This window comes from Hyaena hyaena, unplaced genomic scaffold (assembly GCF_003009895.1).
Source record: "Hyaena hyaena isolate Hyena2069 unplaced genomic scaffold, ASM300989v1 scaffold_589, whole genome shotgun sequence".
Lineage (NCBI taxonomy): Eukaryota > Metazoa > Chordata > Mammalia > Carnivora > Hyaenidae > Hyaena > Hyaena hyaena.
This window is the reverse complement of record NW_024081220.1, coordinates 861211-878174: the sequence shown is the minus strand read 5'-3', so window position 1 is coordinate 878174 and position 16964 is coordinate 861211. Positions and strand designations below refer to the sequence as shown.

The 16964-nt window shown below is 46.1% G+C and overlaps 1 protein-coding gene across 5 annotated transcripts in view; it reads left to right on the top strand.

Annotated features, from left to right (window-relative positions):
• Nucleotides 1–16916, top strand: part of STAT3 (signal transducer and activator of transcription 3) — a 71966-nt gene extending 55050 nt beyond the window's left edge. For 2 of the 5 annotated variants that reach the window (XM_039256787.1, XM_039256786.1), the window contains exons 12-24: nucleotides 3821–3850; nucleotides 3949–4042; nucleotides 4154–4201; nucleotides 6874–6957; nucleotides 7791–7889; nucleotides 7989–8124; nucleotides 9207–9259; nucleotides 9483–9577; nucleotides 9694–9833; nucleotides 10325–10537; nucleotides 13809–13851; nucleotides 14134–14246; nucleotides 14897–16916. In XM_039256787.1, coding sequence (XP_039112718.1) covers nucleotides 3821–3850; nucleotides 3949–4042; nucleotides 4154–4201; nucleotides 6874–6957; nucleotides 7791–7889; nucleotides 7989–8124; nucleotides 9207–9259; nucleotides 9483–9577; nucleotides 9694–9833; nucleotides 10325–10537; nucleotides 13809–13851; nucleotides 14134–14246; nucleotides 14897–14952 — 1204 coding nt within the window. In that variant the 3' untranslated portion in view covers nucleotides 14953–16916. The remainder of the gene's footprint in view (nucleotides 1–3820; nucleotides 3851–3948; nucleotides 4043–4153; nucleotides 4202–6873; nucleotides 6958–7790; nucleotides 7890–7988; nucleotides 8125–9206; nucleotides 9260–9482; nucleotides 9578–9693; nucleotides 9834–10324; nucleotides 10538–13808; nucleotides 13852–14133; nucleotides 14247–14896) is intronic. The other 3 variants (XM_039256790.1, XM_039256788.1, XM_039256789.1) reach the window with 3 other exon arrangements.
• Nucleotides 16917–16964: the final 48 nt, after the last annotated feature.

The following is a 16964-nucleotide window of genomic DNA, read 5'->3' as shown; positions in this document are numbered from 1 at the left end:
CAGAACGCGAGCAGGGGAAGGGCAGGGAGGAGACAGAATCTGAAGCTGGCTCCAGGTTCCAAGCTGTCAGTACAGAGCGACGTGGGGATCGAACCAACCCACAAACTGCGAGATCATGACCTGACCCAAAGTCAGGTGCTTAACCAACTGAGCCACCCAGGCGCCCTTGGAGTACACACTTTTCAAAATTTGGCAATACCTTTCAAAAATTAACATGCACAAATACTTTGAAGAGGTTTGAAAAAGGAAAATGTATCCTTAATTTTTGGTGATGTAATTATTTGGAAATTATCAAGAGAAGGAACTCGAAAATAATTACAAATGAATTAAGGGACTTGAGGAAGGTGGTAGTCTTAATAAAAATAAACAAAAATAACTTGAACCGCATATTAGCATCATCACACAATAAGAAACAAAAGTAAAAAATATATTGTGATAAACATAACAGAAATGTGTAAGATCTATTTGAAGACAATTATGAAATTTTATGAGAAGGGGATATTGTAATAAGTGATAAGACAGATCATATTCCTGGATTGCAGACTATTATTATAGAGATGTTAACTCTTCTCTGCTAAAATAGCACCAAGCAAAATGTGAATAGAATTTTTTGAACCTTTGACTTGTTTTTCAAGTTGTATCTTAGATGAGAAAAATAAGCAAAGATAGGGTTTTGTTTTGTTTTGTTTTGTTTTGTTTAAAGGTTGTATTTGGAGGCATCTGGTGGCTTAATAGGTTAAGTAAGCATCAGACTCTTGGTTTTGGCTCAGGCCATGATCTCCCAGTTCACAAGATGGAGCTTTGCACTGGGTGTGGGCCTGCTTAGGACTCTCTCTCTCCCTCTCTCTGCCCTTTCTCCACTTATGCATGTGTGCGCTCTCTTTCTCTCTCTCAAAATAAATACATAAACTTAAAAAAGAACCCAAATATTTATAAACAAATAAATAGTAAAAATAAAAAAAGATGTGTTAATTTAGTTTTAGTTATGATAAAAAAATTTAACACAAAACTTACCTTCTTGATTATTTTTAAGTGTATGATGTTATGTATATTCACACTGCTGTGCGGCAGATTTCCAGAGCTACTTCCTTTTGCAACATGGAAACTTTACATCCATTGAACAACAAATCCCCATTCCCTGGCAACCATCATTCAACTTTCAAAAACATTTTTTTAATGAATTAAAATAATGGGAGTGGAGTGGGAAGCTGCCTTGCCAGATATTAAAATGTATCAAGAGTTTCAGTTACTAAATGCATGCAGAAATAAACTGATCATGGAAACAAAATCTCGAGTCCAGAAACAGACTTCAAGTTTATATAAATAATCAACATATGTTGAAACTGAGATGTCAAATCCATTAGTAATTTGGACAGATTATTCAGGAAGTAGTTCTGGGACAACCTGGTATGGGGGGGGTGGAATGGGACTTGAATGAGAAATTAGTTTTACGTTTTGATGTCCATCAGATGTATTTGTACGTTTCAACTAATGCATCTTAAAAGTGTAGGTGAACATATAATGATGGTGAAATAGCAAAATGGTACAACTGTGGAAAAGAGCTTGGCACTTTCCTGCAAAGTTAAACATGTACCTACCCTATGAGCCTACCATTCCACTCTTTGGTTTACCCACAAGAAATGAAGGCATTTGTCCACATAAAAGGCTGTCCATAAATGTCCATAAATAGGTGAATGAATAAACAGCCTGTGGCATATCTATAAGTAGTGTGTGCTAACCAATTGCATCACTGTTGCTTCATGCTTTGTGGTCTGTCTGTAAATGAAATATCCCTTCCCAACAAAGAGGAGTGAACTGTTGAAACCAGCCACACATGAGAAATCTCAAAATAATTACACCGAGTGAAGGAAGCCAGACCACGAGAAAAGAGTACATACTTTAACTTTTCGTTCATATAGAATTCTAGAAATACAAATGAACCTGCAGTGACTGAAAGCAGACCAGCAGTTGCCTGGGGACAAAGGTGGGGTGGAGTGTGGGATTGGGAAATGGATTACAAATGGGCTTGGGAAACTTTGGGGATGATGGCTATGTTCATTACTGTGTTTGGGCTGAGGATTTCATAGATGTGTGCAGTCTATAGATGTATGTCAAGTCTTATCCAAATACATTTTCAGTAGTGTACCTTCTTATTCATCAATTACATATCAAAGCTGTAATGCAGAAAAAAATTTTTTAAAGGCTATATGGGTTCAACATGATGGAGAATTTCCTGGTAACAAGAACTCTTAAGTTTTAAACTGATACGGGGGTGCCTGGGTGGCTCAGTCGGTTGAGCATCCAACTTTGGCTCAGGTCATGATCTTGTTGGTAGCTCAGACCTTAGAGCCTGTTTCAGATTCTGTGTCTCCCTCTCTCTCTGCCTCTTCCCCGCTCATGCTCTGTCTCTCTCTCTCTCTCTCAAAAATAAATAAACTATAAAAAAAAAATTTAAACTGTGATAATTGGGGGGATCGCCTAGGTGGCTCAGTTGGTTGAGTGTCCAACTTCGGCTCAGGTCATGATCTCACCACTTCTGAGTTTGAGCCCTGCATCAGGCTCTGTGCTGACAGCTCAGAGCCTGGAACCTGCTTCGGATTCTGTGTGTGTGTGTGTCTCTCTCTCTCTCTCTCTCTACCTCTCCCTCACTCATGCTGTCTCTCCTTTCTCTCAAAAAGTAAATATTAAGAAAAAAATTTTTAACTGTGATATATGGAGATATCTTCTGAATGGTTTAAAATTTGACCAATTTTAATCTGTAAATCAATACGAAATATTCTATTTAATAAATAGTAGCTATATTCATGAGTAAGTAGCAATGGAGAAGCACTTTTAAAACAGTACTAAAATAATAGGGACACCTGGGTGCCTCAGTCAGTTGAAAGTCTGACTCATGGTCGTGGGATCAAGTCTCACGTCAGGCTCCTCACAGAGTGTGGAGCTTGCTTAGGATTCTCTCTCTCTCTGTCTCTCTCTGTCTCTCTGTCTCTCTCTTTCTCTCTCTCTGTCTCTCCCCGCCTCCTGCCCCTCTTCCCTGCTCACTCAGTCTCGTTCTGTCTCAAATTAAAAAAAAAAAAAAAAAAACTTAAAAAAGTACTAAAATAATAGAAAAAGAAGAAAGGAAAATTTTGAGAAATGTGACTAAATAAAAAACTGTATATTCGAACACACAGAGCTGAAAGGCAGTGGACACCCTAGGAAGACCGTTTCCAGCTACTATGAAATGAGATGGTTTGACTTGCAGGAAGTAGTAAACCTTTACAGAAAACCCAGTGTGGCTTAAATAATAAGGAAATGTGCAGCCCAGTATAACTGGAAATGCAGAGTTTGGGCGAGTTCCTGATGGTGAGATCAGTGACTCACTTATGTCATCCAGGACCCAGAATCTTCCGTGTGCCTTCCCTGCCATCATAATTGTCACTGGCTTGTGAGGTTCCCTTTGGAGTTGCAGTAGAAATAAGGTCACGTGCTTCCTTGTTCATGTTCAGTTGAAGCTACGGAAAATAAATCCGGCCTGTGTTGTAATTCCTTCCCGGTTGGATTGAGGCAACGCAGGTCATGTCCTTGCCCCCGGATCATCGCGCTGCAGGGACAGGAAGGATACCTGAGCAGATACGAGGGTCTTTTGGGAAGGGGAAATTGATGTTGGATAGTCTTGTACAGGGTTGTCGTAGTTCATGTACAGAATGTAATTGAATCGTTTACACAAATTCTCAGGAGAACAGTGGTTTTTCCCAGCAGAGTACATTATAGATAGTCAGAGTAGACTTTTCAAAGAAACGGGGCCAGTCTTATTAACACCAGTTTGTATTCTTAACAGAGACTCCGGGGATGTTGCGGCTCTCAGAGGGTGAGTTCAGCCTCAAGGCTTCCTATTGATTTGTTTAATCTGACTTTGTCCTCTGTTACTCAGTCACCTCTGTGGTCGGTTTTCCTCCTGTGATTCAGATCCCGGAAATTTAACATTCTGGGCACAAACACGAAAGTGATGAACATGGAAGAGTCTAACAACGGCAGCCTCTCTGCAGAATTCAAGCATCTGGTACAAGGGAGAAGCCTCGATCCCCTTTTCCAAGGGCATCTGGCAGAGGGAGAGGGTTGGGGGGTGGGGGGGAGTCTCACGTGACCCAGTTGCTCTCTGCTTTTCTTACAGACCCTGAGAGAGCAAAGATGTGGTAACGGGGGCCGAGCTAATTGTGACGTAAGTTTTGTTGGGGATAAAACCAACTGGGTGGGTTTTCCTTGACGGGGAGAGAAAAAGAGCCTTCTTATTGCCCTGAATTAGAGACACCAACCTGTGGTTAAGCTGTAGTCATCTGGAAAAGTCACCGTGTATCAAAAATGACATGGCCAGAAGTCACATCTGCCATGGAGTTCTCTGGCACGGAACATTTTTTTTTTTTTTTTTTTTGGAGCATTTTCTTCATTGTCCTGGGAGTTGGCTCATCTTTAAGGAGGAGTGGAAAGTCCCTGGCTATCTTACCCACACCCATTTAGTGGAAAAGAAGCTTTCCACCTTGCCTGGGGCTTTCCAAATTCCCCTTCCAACCCCTGCCAGCTGAGACTGTGGCTTCATTCTCGGTGGCCTGATTTTCTCACTGAGGTGGGATAGAATGTTGTCATAAATCTGAGTTAAACATTTAAGAAAAAGAAAAAGAATAAAACCTGTTCCCCTATTTCCCTTATTCCCTTCCCCCATTCGATTCAGATTATGGGATTCTCAGTGTCAAGAATAAACTCTAAAAAAAAAAATAGGCACATGTGACCAAAAACTGGTTTTTAATCTTTTAAAAAGATTGTGATAGCCTATTCTTTTTCTGTTATTTGTGCCCTGACCATCCTTCCCTCTTCTCTAAAATGCAGCAGACCTTTAAAGAAAAAAGTGCATTTATAATGCCTGACTGTAAAGAATGAAGTAGTCTATGCAACAACATAGAAAAATGTACGTAGCATGTTTGTTTAGAAACAGCAAGATGCAGGGTGCCTAGCTGCCTCAGTTGGTAGAGCGTGTGACCCTTGATCTCAAGGTTGTGAGTTCAAGCCCCACATTGGGTAGAGCTTACTTAGAAAAAAAGAAAGGAAGGAAGAAAGGAAGAAAGAGCGAGCAAGATGCAAAATAATTTGAGTAGAATATATTTGTTTAAAAAGTGTATTGTGCTGTTTGTAGTCTATTCATATATGCATCACAAAGTTCTCTAGGTGGGGTGCCTCATTGACTCTGTCAGTTAAGCTTCTGACTCTTGATTTGGACTCAAGTCATGATCTCAGTTTGTGAGATCAAGTCCCACATAGGTGCAGAGCCTGCTTGGGATTGTCAGTCTCCTTCTCTCTCTGCTCCTCCCCCACTCACAAGTGTAACTCCTCTCTTTTTCTCTCTCTGTGTCTCTCAAAATAGATAAACTTTATTTTATTTATTTTTTAATGTTTATTTTAGAGAGCGTGCGCCCACGTGTGCCTGCATGCAAGTGGGGGAGGCGCAGAGAGAGAGGGAGACACAGAATATGAAGCAGGGTCCAGGCTCTGAGCTGTCAGCACAGAGCCCGACATGGGCTCAAACCCACAAACCATGAGATCATGACCTGAGTCCCAAAGTCAGATGCTTCAGCGACTGAGCCACCCAGGCTGAGCACCCCAATAAATAAACTTAAAAAACAAAACCCAACATTCTCGAGCAATATATACCAAACAATGCTTACGTATTTATGCTGCTGTTAGTATCCAAGACTATACCGTCTCTGTAATATTTGCATTTTCAAGTTTATTTATTTATTAAAGTTTATTTGTTAATTTTGAGAGAGGGAGAGAGAGAATCCCAAGCAGGCTCTGCACTGTCAGCGCAGAGCCCGACACAAGGCTCGAACTCCTGAACCGTGAGATCATGACCTGAGCCGAACTTAAGAATCGGTACATTTAACCAACTGAGCCACCCAGGCACCCTGTGATATTGGCATTTTAAAGTGAACATATATTTCCATAGTTAGGAAGAAGATAGTGAGGTAGTGTTTTAAAAATGAATTGGAATTATGTTTCTGAGAATTCACTGAGAAGGTTGCCATGTTGCTGGTGGCAGTATAAATTGTCACTTCAGAAAACAATGGGACATTTTAAAAAATGAACGTACTCCATAAACCCAGTAGTGCCACTCTCAGAATTTAACAGTAGAGAAATTTTTGCACCTGTGCACTGGGGACATATACACAATGTCACAGCAGCCTGATTGTAAGCCCTAATGATAACCCAGATATCGTCATCGCTAGAGTGGATAAAGGATTTGTGGTAGAGTCGAATGCTGGAATACTCTAGAGCTGTGAAAACGAACAGGCAGCAGATTCACACAACCACATGGCTGCAAAAAGCAAGTCACTGAAGAATATATAGGGTATGATTTGTGTAAAGTTCACAGATATCTAAAACAGAAAAGTACATAAATTATTTAGAGGTATGAATACGGTAAAACCATAAAAGAAAGCTGGGAAGCAATAAACCCAAAAGACAAAATAGTGGTTACATCTGAGTGGGGAGGGACCAGGGATGGGCGCGGGGAAGGGCACCGTGAGAATCTCTGCGGCAATGGTCTTTTCCTGAAACTAGGTACTAGGTATAGGTGTTCATTATTTTGATTTTCTGTATGCCTTACCCGTTTTGTAAATAACCTATTGGGTGTATAATATAATAAAACCAGTAAGAGATGAGGTTGAAGATCGTAGCACTGAAGAAGGCATGTGCTCAGTGTTGTGTCCCTGGCATGTCCATGGCCTCCCGGTGCGTCACCCTGCTTGGTGCAGGGAGGCTGTGGCAGTTACTCTCCTCAGCTATGGCTGTGAGTATCCAAGGCCATTCTCTCTGAGGAAGAGAGTGCCCTTCTCATTGTAGGCCTCCCTGATTGTCACCGAGGAGCTGCACCTGATCACCTTTGAGACTGAGGTGTATCACCAGGGCCTCAAGATTGACCTCGAGGTAAGTTGTAACACAGAGTCGGGACAGGGCAGCATGCAGGGGTGATTCGGGACAAGAACTTCTAGGTGGGATTTTTTTTCTACAGAAGGTAGAACGATGTATATGTTTTATATGCTGTGCTCTTGCAATAAAGTAAGCTAGAGAAAAGCTAACGCTGCTAAGAAAATCGTAGGAGAAAATACCTTTACAGGACTGTCCTCTGTTTCTCAAGAAAAATCATCCATGTATGAGTTGGCCCATGAAGTTCAAACCCATGTGCTGTTTAGGGGGTCATCTATATACTCAGCTCTCAGGATATAAAAGTACTGAAGTTGTAATTAATATATTATTAATCTGTGTTTATAAATTATAGTGGACTCTATAAAGTTTGGGCGAAAATAGTCTTTTTAGACAGCGAGTGTTTTTAGTCTGCAGGAAATCGTGGCCTCTGCATTCTCTTTTATCAACTGTATTCATCTTTAAGTTAAAGCTACACCTGAAAAAGCAAGAATCCTAGTCTTTGTCTGCTGGGACCTGTGTATTTAGTGGGCCGATACAACTTTAACTCTCAGGAGAGTGCCTTCCAGGTTTTATAAATGGGGAATCTGTCAACTGTGAGTCCAGCTTTGAGCAAGTCAGATGTTTAAAGCTCCTGGAGGGGCCCTGTGAGCCATGTTTGGCACTCTCTCAGCTCTGGGCGTTGAGCTGACTCGGCCGGGTTCCTCCCTTCGGGTTGGCAGTAGGTGTGATTTATGGCACGTTCTTTTATTCGGAACCTGCATGTATGGCTGAAGAGGTGTTTGGAGCCATGAGGGCCCTCTGCCTCCCCAGCTCAGACCCCACTCTCCCCACAGACCCACTCCTTGCCAGTCGTGGTGATCTCCAACATCTGTCAGATGCCAAACGCCTGGGCGTCCATCCTGTGGTATAACATGCTGACCAACAACCCCAAGGTGAGCGCCCGTCCTTTGGAAGCCACTGTTGCGGTCCTAGCGTAGGTCCCCAGGCACCACCGTCTCCATCTAAACGAGCAAATGTGTCGTTTTCAACAGAACGTGAACTTTTTCACCAAGCCCCCAATTGGAACCTGGGATCAAGTGGCCGAGGTGCTGAGCTGGCAGTTCTCCTCCACCACAAAGCGAGGGCTGAGCATCGAGCAGTTGACGACGCTGGCAGAGAAGCTCTTAGGTCAGCACTCCCCCGCCTTTCCCTGTTGCCCTGTGCAGAGAAGGAATCTGGCCTGTGGGGCTACTCAGTCAGGAAAATATGCTGAGCAAGGCACTGCCCTGGGGCCAGCAGACCTGCGCTCCACAGTTGGGGCAGTGGGGTGGAGCAGAGGTGCACAGGAAGCCTGCCCTTGGTGATCATTTCTGAGATGGGAGACGGATTTCTTTTCTCTTGGTGGCTGGACCCCTCACCCCTCCAGAGCGCTGCTTTGGCTAACCTTAGGAAGCTATTTAAAAAAAATTTTTTTTAATGTGTTTTTTTTTTTTTAATGTTTGAGAGAGAAAGAGACGGAGACAGGGCATGAGCAGGGGAGGGACAGAGAGATGGAGACAGAATCTGAAGCAGGCTCCAGGCTCCGAGCTGTTAGCACAGAGCCTGATGCGGGGCTCGAACTCATGAGCAGTGAGATCATGACCTGAGCTGAAGTCAGATGCCTAAACAACTGAGCCACCCAGTCGCCCCAGGAAGCTGTTTTTTTTTTTTTTTTAAAGTACATATTAGAAAGCATTTTTTTTTTTTTTTTTTTAAAGTACATATTAGAAAGCAGAGACAAAAGCTTGACATCCATGACCATTCCTTCAATAAACTGTAGGCTTTTTACTTTTCCCTCCTGAAAAAAAAATTTAGTGGAGTGTTTTGTGTGCTGCCTGGACTGTAAGTAGCTTTATCCTGTGCTGCTATCAAACGTGACGCTCTACCACTGTCAGCTTATTACTGTGTGCCGCTGGTCCCCGGTTCACTGCATAAGGCTAGGAGAGCAGGGGGGCAGGGGACAGACAGTCAATACGTCATCCACCACCGCTGCTAGGCTAAACAACAACTCAGGTGATCACATGATGGGGTTTTGTACATGTGTGTATGTGTGCGTACCTGTGTGTTCGCACATATATGCACACAACAGTGGGAACCCTCAAATACGTGAAAACCCATGGTTTCTTGGCCCAGTGTGGGACAGATGTGCATGAATGTGTGTTCTTGTTTAAGAAAGAAAATCCTTGATTAGAAGCTGAAAAATACACTGCTTTCTTCTCTTTTTCTTTCAGGACCTGGTGTGAACTACTCAGGGTGTCAGATTACATGGGCTAAATTTTGCAAAGTACGCCATCTTGTTAAGTCCTTGTGGCTTCCCAGTGGGAGGGAATGCTCACCTGTGAGGTTGTCGGGGACTGCACTGGGCCTGAAGGCCATAGACTCATGGTCTAGCAGCCAGTGGGCCTTGCTTGAGGGTAGATGGGCCTGGGGACTTTGGTGGCACCGTGTCCCTAGGAAGGAAAAGGCTGGGATAGTAGACTTGACTTTCTCGTTATTGTTTTCTTTAGGAAAACATGGCTGGCAAAGGCTTCTCCTTCTGGGTCTGGCTAGACAATATCATTGATCTTGTGAAAAAGTACATCCTGGCTCTTTGGAATGAAGGGTAGGTTGAAGCTTTTGTGTCTGGCAGAGTGCACGTGCATAAGAAGTCACTGTCCCCATCAGGCCACTGGCGGGGACCCTGTCAGCCCAGGTCTTGTTGGTCTTGTTTGTCTCCAGGTACATAATGGGTTTTATCAGTAAGGAGCGGGAGCGGGCCATCTTGAGCACCAAGCCTCCAGGCACCTTCCTGCTAAGATTCAGCGAAAGCAGCAAAGAAGGGGGTGTCACCTTCACTTGGGTGGAGAAGGACATCAGCGGTAAGTTTGCCTCTCACCCACCCCACCTGGTGGCAGTTGCTGCTTCCGCTGTGGCCGCTACTAGTCTCAAGTACCTATTGCCCCCTAGTGGGCAAAGATGGCTTCGCGCGCCCCTGTCTTGGACTTGCAAAAACACTTTCCAGTGACTTCTCCACATTATTTCATCTGGAGGATTGTTTGACTATTTTGTTTTGCTTGCTTCAGGAGCTAATATTTGCCTAGAAATTTCCGATCTCAAACTCATTCTTCATCACCTTTCTAATTTAATCTATCTCATGCCAAGTAGTTATTCGGGTATATTGCCGACGACCCAACGTGGTAGCCTCTCCAGAAGCCAGCTGCACATTTTTATAGTGACAGCTGACTGGGCAGGATATTTGAGGCTCAAGAGCGAGCTTGGTATGAGCCATTCCCTTTCAAGGAAAACTAAATCAGGCAGTTTTTTCTAAGGTTACCTGGCCATTGTCTTCCCTTCCTATATCCGGGGACAGGCAAGACCCAGATCCAGTCGGTGGAACCATATACCAAGCAGCAGCTGAACAACATGTCTTTTGCTGAAATCATCATGGGCTATAAGATCATGGATGCGACCAACATCCTAGTGTCTCCGCTGGTCTATCTCTACCCCGACATTCCTAAGGAGGAGGCGTTTGGAAAATACTGTCGACCAGAAAGCCAGGAGCATCCTGAAGCTGACCCAGGTAGTTGTTGATTTTCCATGTCGTGCATTTAATTCTGGGAAAAAGCGGGAAACTGCAGGATTCTTGGGCGACAGGCAGGGCGATGCCCAAAGAGCCTGGTGACCTTTATTCCTCTTCCGGGAATTAAGTTTGTAGTGAGTGCGTTTTGGTTGTGGCTAATAGGGTTGGAGAGAGGAGGAGAGTCAAAGTCACTTGTCTCTGTCCCTCAGAGAACCCAGCAGGCGAAAGGGGGAAGTAGACACACACACACACACACACACACACACACACACACACACACACACCGCAAACATCTAAAATACTGCCGAGAGAGAGCAAGGACAGAATTCTTTAGTAACAGGATGCCCGGCAGCACAGCGCTTCTTACACGGGAAGGTTTGTCTCAGACTTGAGTCTAGCATGTTTCCTTTTCCCCATCGCTGAACGATATGAGCAGTGTCAAGTGGGATGGAGAAAGGCTTTCTGGAGGAAATGAGTGCTAGCAGCCCTGGAACGGGTTTTCCAGCAGAGCAGAGCAGAGGCGGGGGCGTGGTGACTGAAGAGGAGCCTGTAAGCAGTGGGAGGGTGCAGAATTGGGATCGAGAATGCGCAGCTATTGAAATAAGCGGTTGTTTAATGTGCAAGAGCACAGGTGTCTCTGTAAGTCATACAGCAAATGTTTCACAGTAAGCTTGTAACCCTTAGTGATAAGCGCGGAGGAGCAGCGCCTCTGGTCACTGCCTTTGGCACTTGCTGATTTGGCTCTCTGGGTTCTTCTCTGTCCAGATCCTGATGGGGAGTCTATGATTTGCCATTCCTTGTTTTTATTTAACTGCCATTATTTGGAGAGCCAGCAGGGGGCTCTCTGAAGTGATCCTTTGAAGGTAGCTTCAACCCCTCTTGCTGTTGGAAATACTCTTTGTGCCAAGAGCTCACATGCACATGCCCACCTGTTCACAGAGATCCCCAGCCCTCACATGCACATACCTACCTGTTCACAGAGATTTCCACCCCCCACCCCCACCCCCAGCTGAGGAATTTCTTGGTTGGGGAAGATTGGGACTTGGAAGAGGAGATTTGAGTTACTTAACAACTGACTTTCCACTTTCCTTTGTTCTGGTGTTGGGTTTTATTCATACCGTAGAGGAGCTCACTCTCACTTCCTGTCTGCTACTTATCTCTCTTTCCAGCTGTGCTTCAGTTGGGAGATCTGTTTATCGGCCCTGACAGTCTACTCTTTGTTCCTTCTGCCGAGGACATTTAGGTCCAAGTGCTGGTCTCTTTGGCTCATTTTGCTTTCAAGATCCAAGTTCCCAATCTGAGGCTGTATCCTGTTATCATCACCCGTCCTGTGTGACCCTGAAGCAAGGTCCTTTCCTGCCTGGAGTCACCAGTGTTTTCTCTGGGGCAAGAACCCCACCCCCCGCACGAGAGAGGAACTAATGACTTGAGTGCTTTGCCAGCCTCCCCAGGAGGCAGGTGTAAGCAGTGGGCGCAGAGGGTCTTGGGTGGCAGGAGTGAGGGGCTGGAGTGGGTGGGGTACCAGTGGAGCCCCTGCATTAAAATGGGAGTCCTCGGGGAGATGGATCTGTGCCCATGTCCTCTCAGTTTCCATCATGAAAGTATTTTTGTCCCCAGGGATAGATCCTCTTCCCGGGACCCTTCCTTCTTCCTTACTTCTCCACCAGACCCCCACACAGTATTTCCTGATAGCTTGAGGGAGTCCCCTTTTAGAGATGACAGCCCCCTGGCCTTACAAATTGGATGAAGTATATTTACAACCTTGCACACAGCCAGAGCCTAGCTTTTAGTCCTGGTTTTCCTTTGCTTCTTCTCTTGTTGACTCTGAGGCTGAAGCTAGTTTTCTCAGCTACCTTGATCGCTGGGGAACTAAATCCTTTTCTGTCTGAGATGTTCGTTTCCCTCAGGTCTGTGCACAGTGGATTTATAAGGCACCAGCACCCCGTCTGTGTAGCATCTTTGGATTCTGCACCGCATGAATCTGTTTCTTGGCCGAAAATAACCTTGGATGGCAGTCCGACACCCCCCTGACAATGCCTTTTCTCACATTGTCACCATGCTTTGTGATCCCTTGGTCTCTCGACACACCTCAGACTTTTTAACTGTGCTTCTCTCCGCCCAGCCACCCTGCCCATGCCTCCCAAGTGATTTGTTCACCTGACTCTCCCAGATGCCATGCCAGTGTCTCCAAGGCTCCTGGACCTTTTAGCACCTAAAATTCATTTATTCCAATCCTCACCTTTCTAACTATGGAACAAGAATTACAAATGACAGGGACGCCTGGGTGGCTCAGTCAGTTAAGCATCCAACGTCAGCTCAGGTCATGATCTCACGGTTCGTGGGTTCGAGGCCCGCGTCAGGCTCTGTGCTGACAGCTCAGAGCCTGGATCCTGCTTCGGATTCTGTGTCTCTCTCTCTCTCTGACCCTCCCCTGCTCACACTGTATCTCTCTCTCTCTCTCTCTCTCTCTCAGAAGTAAAGACGTTAAAAAAAAAAAAAAACAACGATAGAAGCAGATGCCTCCCTCTTCTGCCTCCCTCTTAGTGTAGAAAGGGCTTTGCTCCAGGCCTCCGAGCTGTTGTAGACATACCAAGGCTCCGGCCTCCTGCCTTCCAGTGCAGAGTCAAGGGTGCTAAAGTACCTGACAGCCTCCCTTTATAGAGCGGCCGCGTTTTGTACGATGTAGTTACCCACCTGGGAGTTACTCGTACACTCACCTAAAAACTTGGTAGAGGCAGATCAGTGGCATAGGAATGGAAGGTGTGGCCCTGGGCTTTGGAACTGCATTCATGATCTCCGTATTCTCTTAAAGACCTGGTGACTTCGGCATCTGAGCAGGACTGGGGCGTTGGAGCCCAGACTGTGTAGGCTCTGTTCCTGCGTGCAGACAAGATACCTAAGAGAGTCGACCAGGCCAGAATATGATCCTCAGACCACACACAGGCAGATTGATGTTCACGTCGTCAAGGGAAAGAATGAACACGCAAGGCTGGCATTGGTCTGGGCTCAGGGCAGACAAGGGTGTGCTAAAAAGTCTCTGCGGCTCCGGAAAGTGGAGTGGCAAGAATTCAACTATCAAGGCTGCAAGCACCTAGAACATCAAATAGTGCCTTGTGGTGGAGGGGGCAGCCCTGAGCGGAGACGGAGGTTCAAAGCCATCTCTGCTCAAGGATGTAGCGAGGTGCACATCAGCCCTGATGAGGCATCTGGCTTCTGCCTGCCCTCCACCCACAGTGGGGTCACCATCAGTAAGCCCCAGTTTTCTTCTTCCCAGGTGCTGCCCCATACCTGAAGACGAAGTTTATCTGTGTGACACCGTAAGTGGCTTCCCTTCTAAATTTGGCCTTCTTTTCTGGTGTCCTCAGTTATCCCGGGAGTAGGACACTGGGTGAGAGCTACCCGGAGAGAGGCTGGAATGCCCTGGGCTATGCGTAGTACTCAGAGTGACCCTGTGTGTTTAAAAAGCTTGAGCTTTTATTTTTCTGTTGGAGACCAGAGTTTGATGGCTTGTGTGTGTGTGTTTTGTTCTTTTTTTTTTTTCTCCATTGTGTCTTGTCAACCCGGCCCTTTCCCCTCCTGCTGCTCCCCATTTCCTACAGAACGACCTGCAGCAATACCATTGACCTGCCGATGTCCCCCCGCACTTTAGATTCATTGATGCAGTTTGGAAATAATGGTGAAGGTGCTGAACCCTCAGCAGGAGGGCAGTTTGGTGAGTATTTGGTTGACTGACCTTGTCCTTAGGAGGGAAGTGTGGTCCCCCTCTGTGATGGTCCCACGCACAGAGCCCAGAGCTGGCCACGCAAGCTGGTATAAAGAGGTTCTAGAGCCGCGCTCTCCCTTAGGAACCAAATGCGCACCACGCACGTAAACGCGACCATTTAAACAACCCCATTAAAAGAAACAAGGGAGGTTAATGATATATTTTCTATAACCCAGTAAATCCAAAATGCTAGCATTTTAACACATAAGAAAAAGTTGATGGGATTTATTATTTTTTTTTTTTGTACTAAGTCTTTAAACATGCTGGGTGTGTTACAGCCACCAGCCACCTCTCTTGGGACTAGCCACATTTGGAGGCTCAGTAGCCTCCTGTGTTTCCAGGCTGCTACGTGCAACGGGACAGCCTTAGACCTGCTTTACACGTGGACGGTTGGGAACGAGTTAAGGGAGGAAGGGGACTGAGCCCTTGCAGGAGGCAAGACCTGGTAGGGAGGAGAGTAAATCTGGATGATCTGACCCTGTCTTGGCCGTAGGGGCAGTGGTGGCCGAGCGTCTGTCTTTTGAAGGGCTCGGGGTGTGTGCCCTGCCAGCTGTTGGGTCTCAGGCAACTGAACTGGCTCTCCCGGTCTGTCCCCCCAGAGTCCCTCACGTTCGACATGGAGTTAAACTCGGAGTGCGCTACCTCCCCAATGTGAGGAGCGGCGGGCTGAGGCTGCAGACAGAGATGACGGAGGCACCTACCTGTGTCGCACCACCCCTTAAACAGCCAACCCCCAGATCGTCTGAAACTCCTCTAACTTTGTGCTTCCAGATTTTGTTTTTTTTGTTCTTTGTTTTGTTTTAATCCCCTACTCCTGCTACCTTTGAGCAACCCGGGCACTTTTCACAATAGAGAAATGAATGAATGTGGGAGACACGCTTTGACCTAAATGCAAAGAAGAACGTGTTCTCTCTGAGAACCGTGATCAGGGGATGCGGAAGGGGTGGCAAGAGGGAGAAAAAGGAAATGTTCTTGTCTTTTCTTGCTCCCCTGCCCTCCTTTCTGGGCAGCTTGCGTTGTTAGGAACACCTCCCGGTGCCGCACAGCCCTCTGCCTGCTCCTGCGAGCGGCCGCCATAGGCACCTCGCTGCGCTACCACCGGCATTGCACTTTTAACCTTGCTAACGTCCAAATAGAAGATAGTTCTTTCACAGCCCCTAGATTTCTTTTTAAGTTAAAAAAAAAAAAAATTCAAGGGCAAAAAAACACTGTTATTGCCATAGCCTTTTATGTATTTAAGAAAACTGTCAGTTGCCTTCTTGGTGCTTTAGGCATTTGGCTTTCTTTAGGCTGATAATTTATAGAAATCCAGAAATGGGCTTCAGATCTAGCTCTTAAAAGACATCTGAAGCTGTAGCCTTTGGTTTTGAAATAGGAAGGTTGAAGGACAGCCTAAACATTCTAGACCTTTTTTAATAAACAAAGTTTTTATTTTCCCCTTTAACGTGTTGGCCTGTTAGTAGGTAAGGCTGCACAGAGGAGTGCTTACAACCTGTCCCCCGTCCGCCTGGACCTGTGCTCCTGTTCCAAAGCCTGGGTTGTTCCTCTGGGTGCCTTATAAGGGATGGGATGATCCTTCCTTCCTCCCTGTCCATCTGACCCCCCCCTCCACCCCCGCCTTGTGTATGGCTCCTTCCGGTGTCTAAAGGCCCCCTTGTCCTGTTTGCTTTAGGAATCCTGGAATAAGAAGTCGAGAGGTAGAGATCGAACATGACTCAGACTGTGGGGCCCCAGCCGAGGGTCTAGTTGAGCTCAGGGAATTCGGTTCTTATCCCAGTTTCTTGGTGGTTTCCCTAGGCACCTGTAATCACTTGCCATGGTTAACCCAGGGGCAAAGGCTTAACTGATAAACTCCAAGTCTGTCCCTCGTGTGAGGGAGTGTGCACCTCGGCCTCCCCCTCAGTGCTGGTGACTGTCTCCTCCCCACGGATGAGGGAGAACAGCTCCCATTTACTGTGCATTTTGAAACCCTTCACGATCTCTGATATTTGGTCAGCCGCCACCCCCCGCCCCCGCCCCGATCCAGAGGCCTGACTAGCTTGGATGGCCCCAGACCACTTTGTCTCAGCCAGTCCGAGTTTCTGTGGAGTGCTGTTTGTCTTGCCCGTACTCACCAGTTCCAGAATTAAAGGGATGAGGACCTTCTCTCCAAGACAAACAGGTTGCACTCGGCTATCTCCATCGTGCTGCCTAGAAACAGTTGGGAGGTAGTACAGAGCTCTCCCTTCTCCAGCAACACTCTTCAGCTTATAATAAGCTTAACTCAGAAACGGAGGGAAGATTGAGCTCAGAGGGACCTGGGGCCAGGATCCAGGCTTCTCTGGAACAGATACTGTAAAGTTCAGGCTTTGAGGTAGCATGTGTATCTGGTTTTAACTCATTGTAGCAAAAGTTCTGAGAGGAGCAGAGACGTGTTCTGGACACCCCCCCCCAAAAGAATGGAGCCCTCCAGGACCTGCCTGCTTTCTCTCTCGTCTCCCCCTGCCCGTCCCCAGCCCAGCTGAGGGGTTCCCATCGATGGCTCACCCTGCCGGCCCAGTGGTTCGTATGCCGCTGTCCTGGTCACTGCATCAAATTCCAATGTATACTTCATAGTGTAAAAATTTATATTATTGTGGATTTTTGGTTGTTTTTGTTTTGTTTTGTTTTTTTTGTATATTGCTGTAT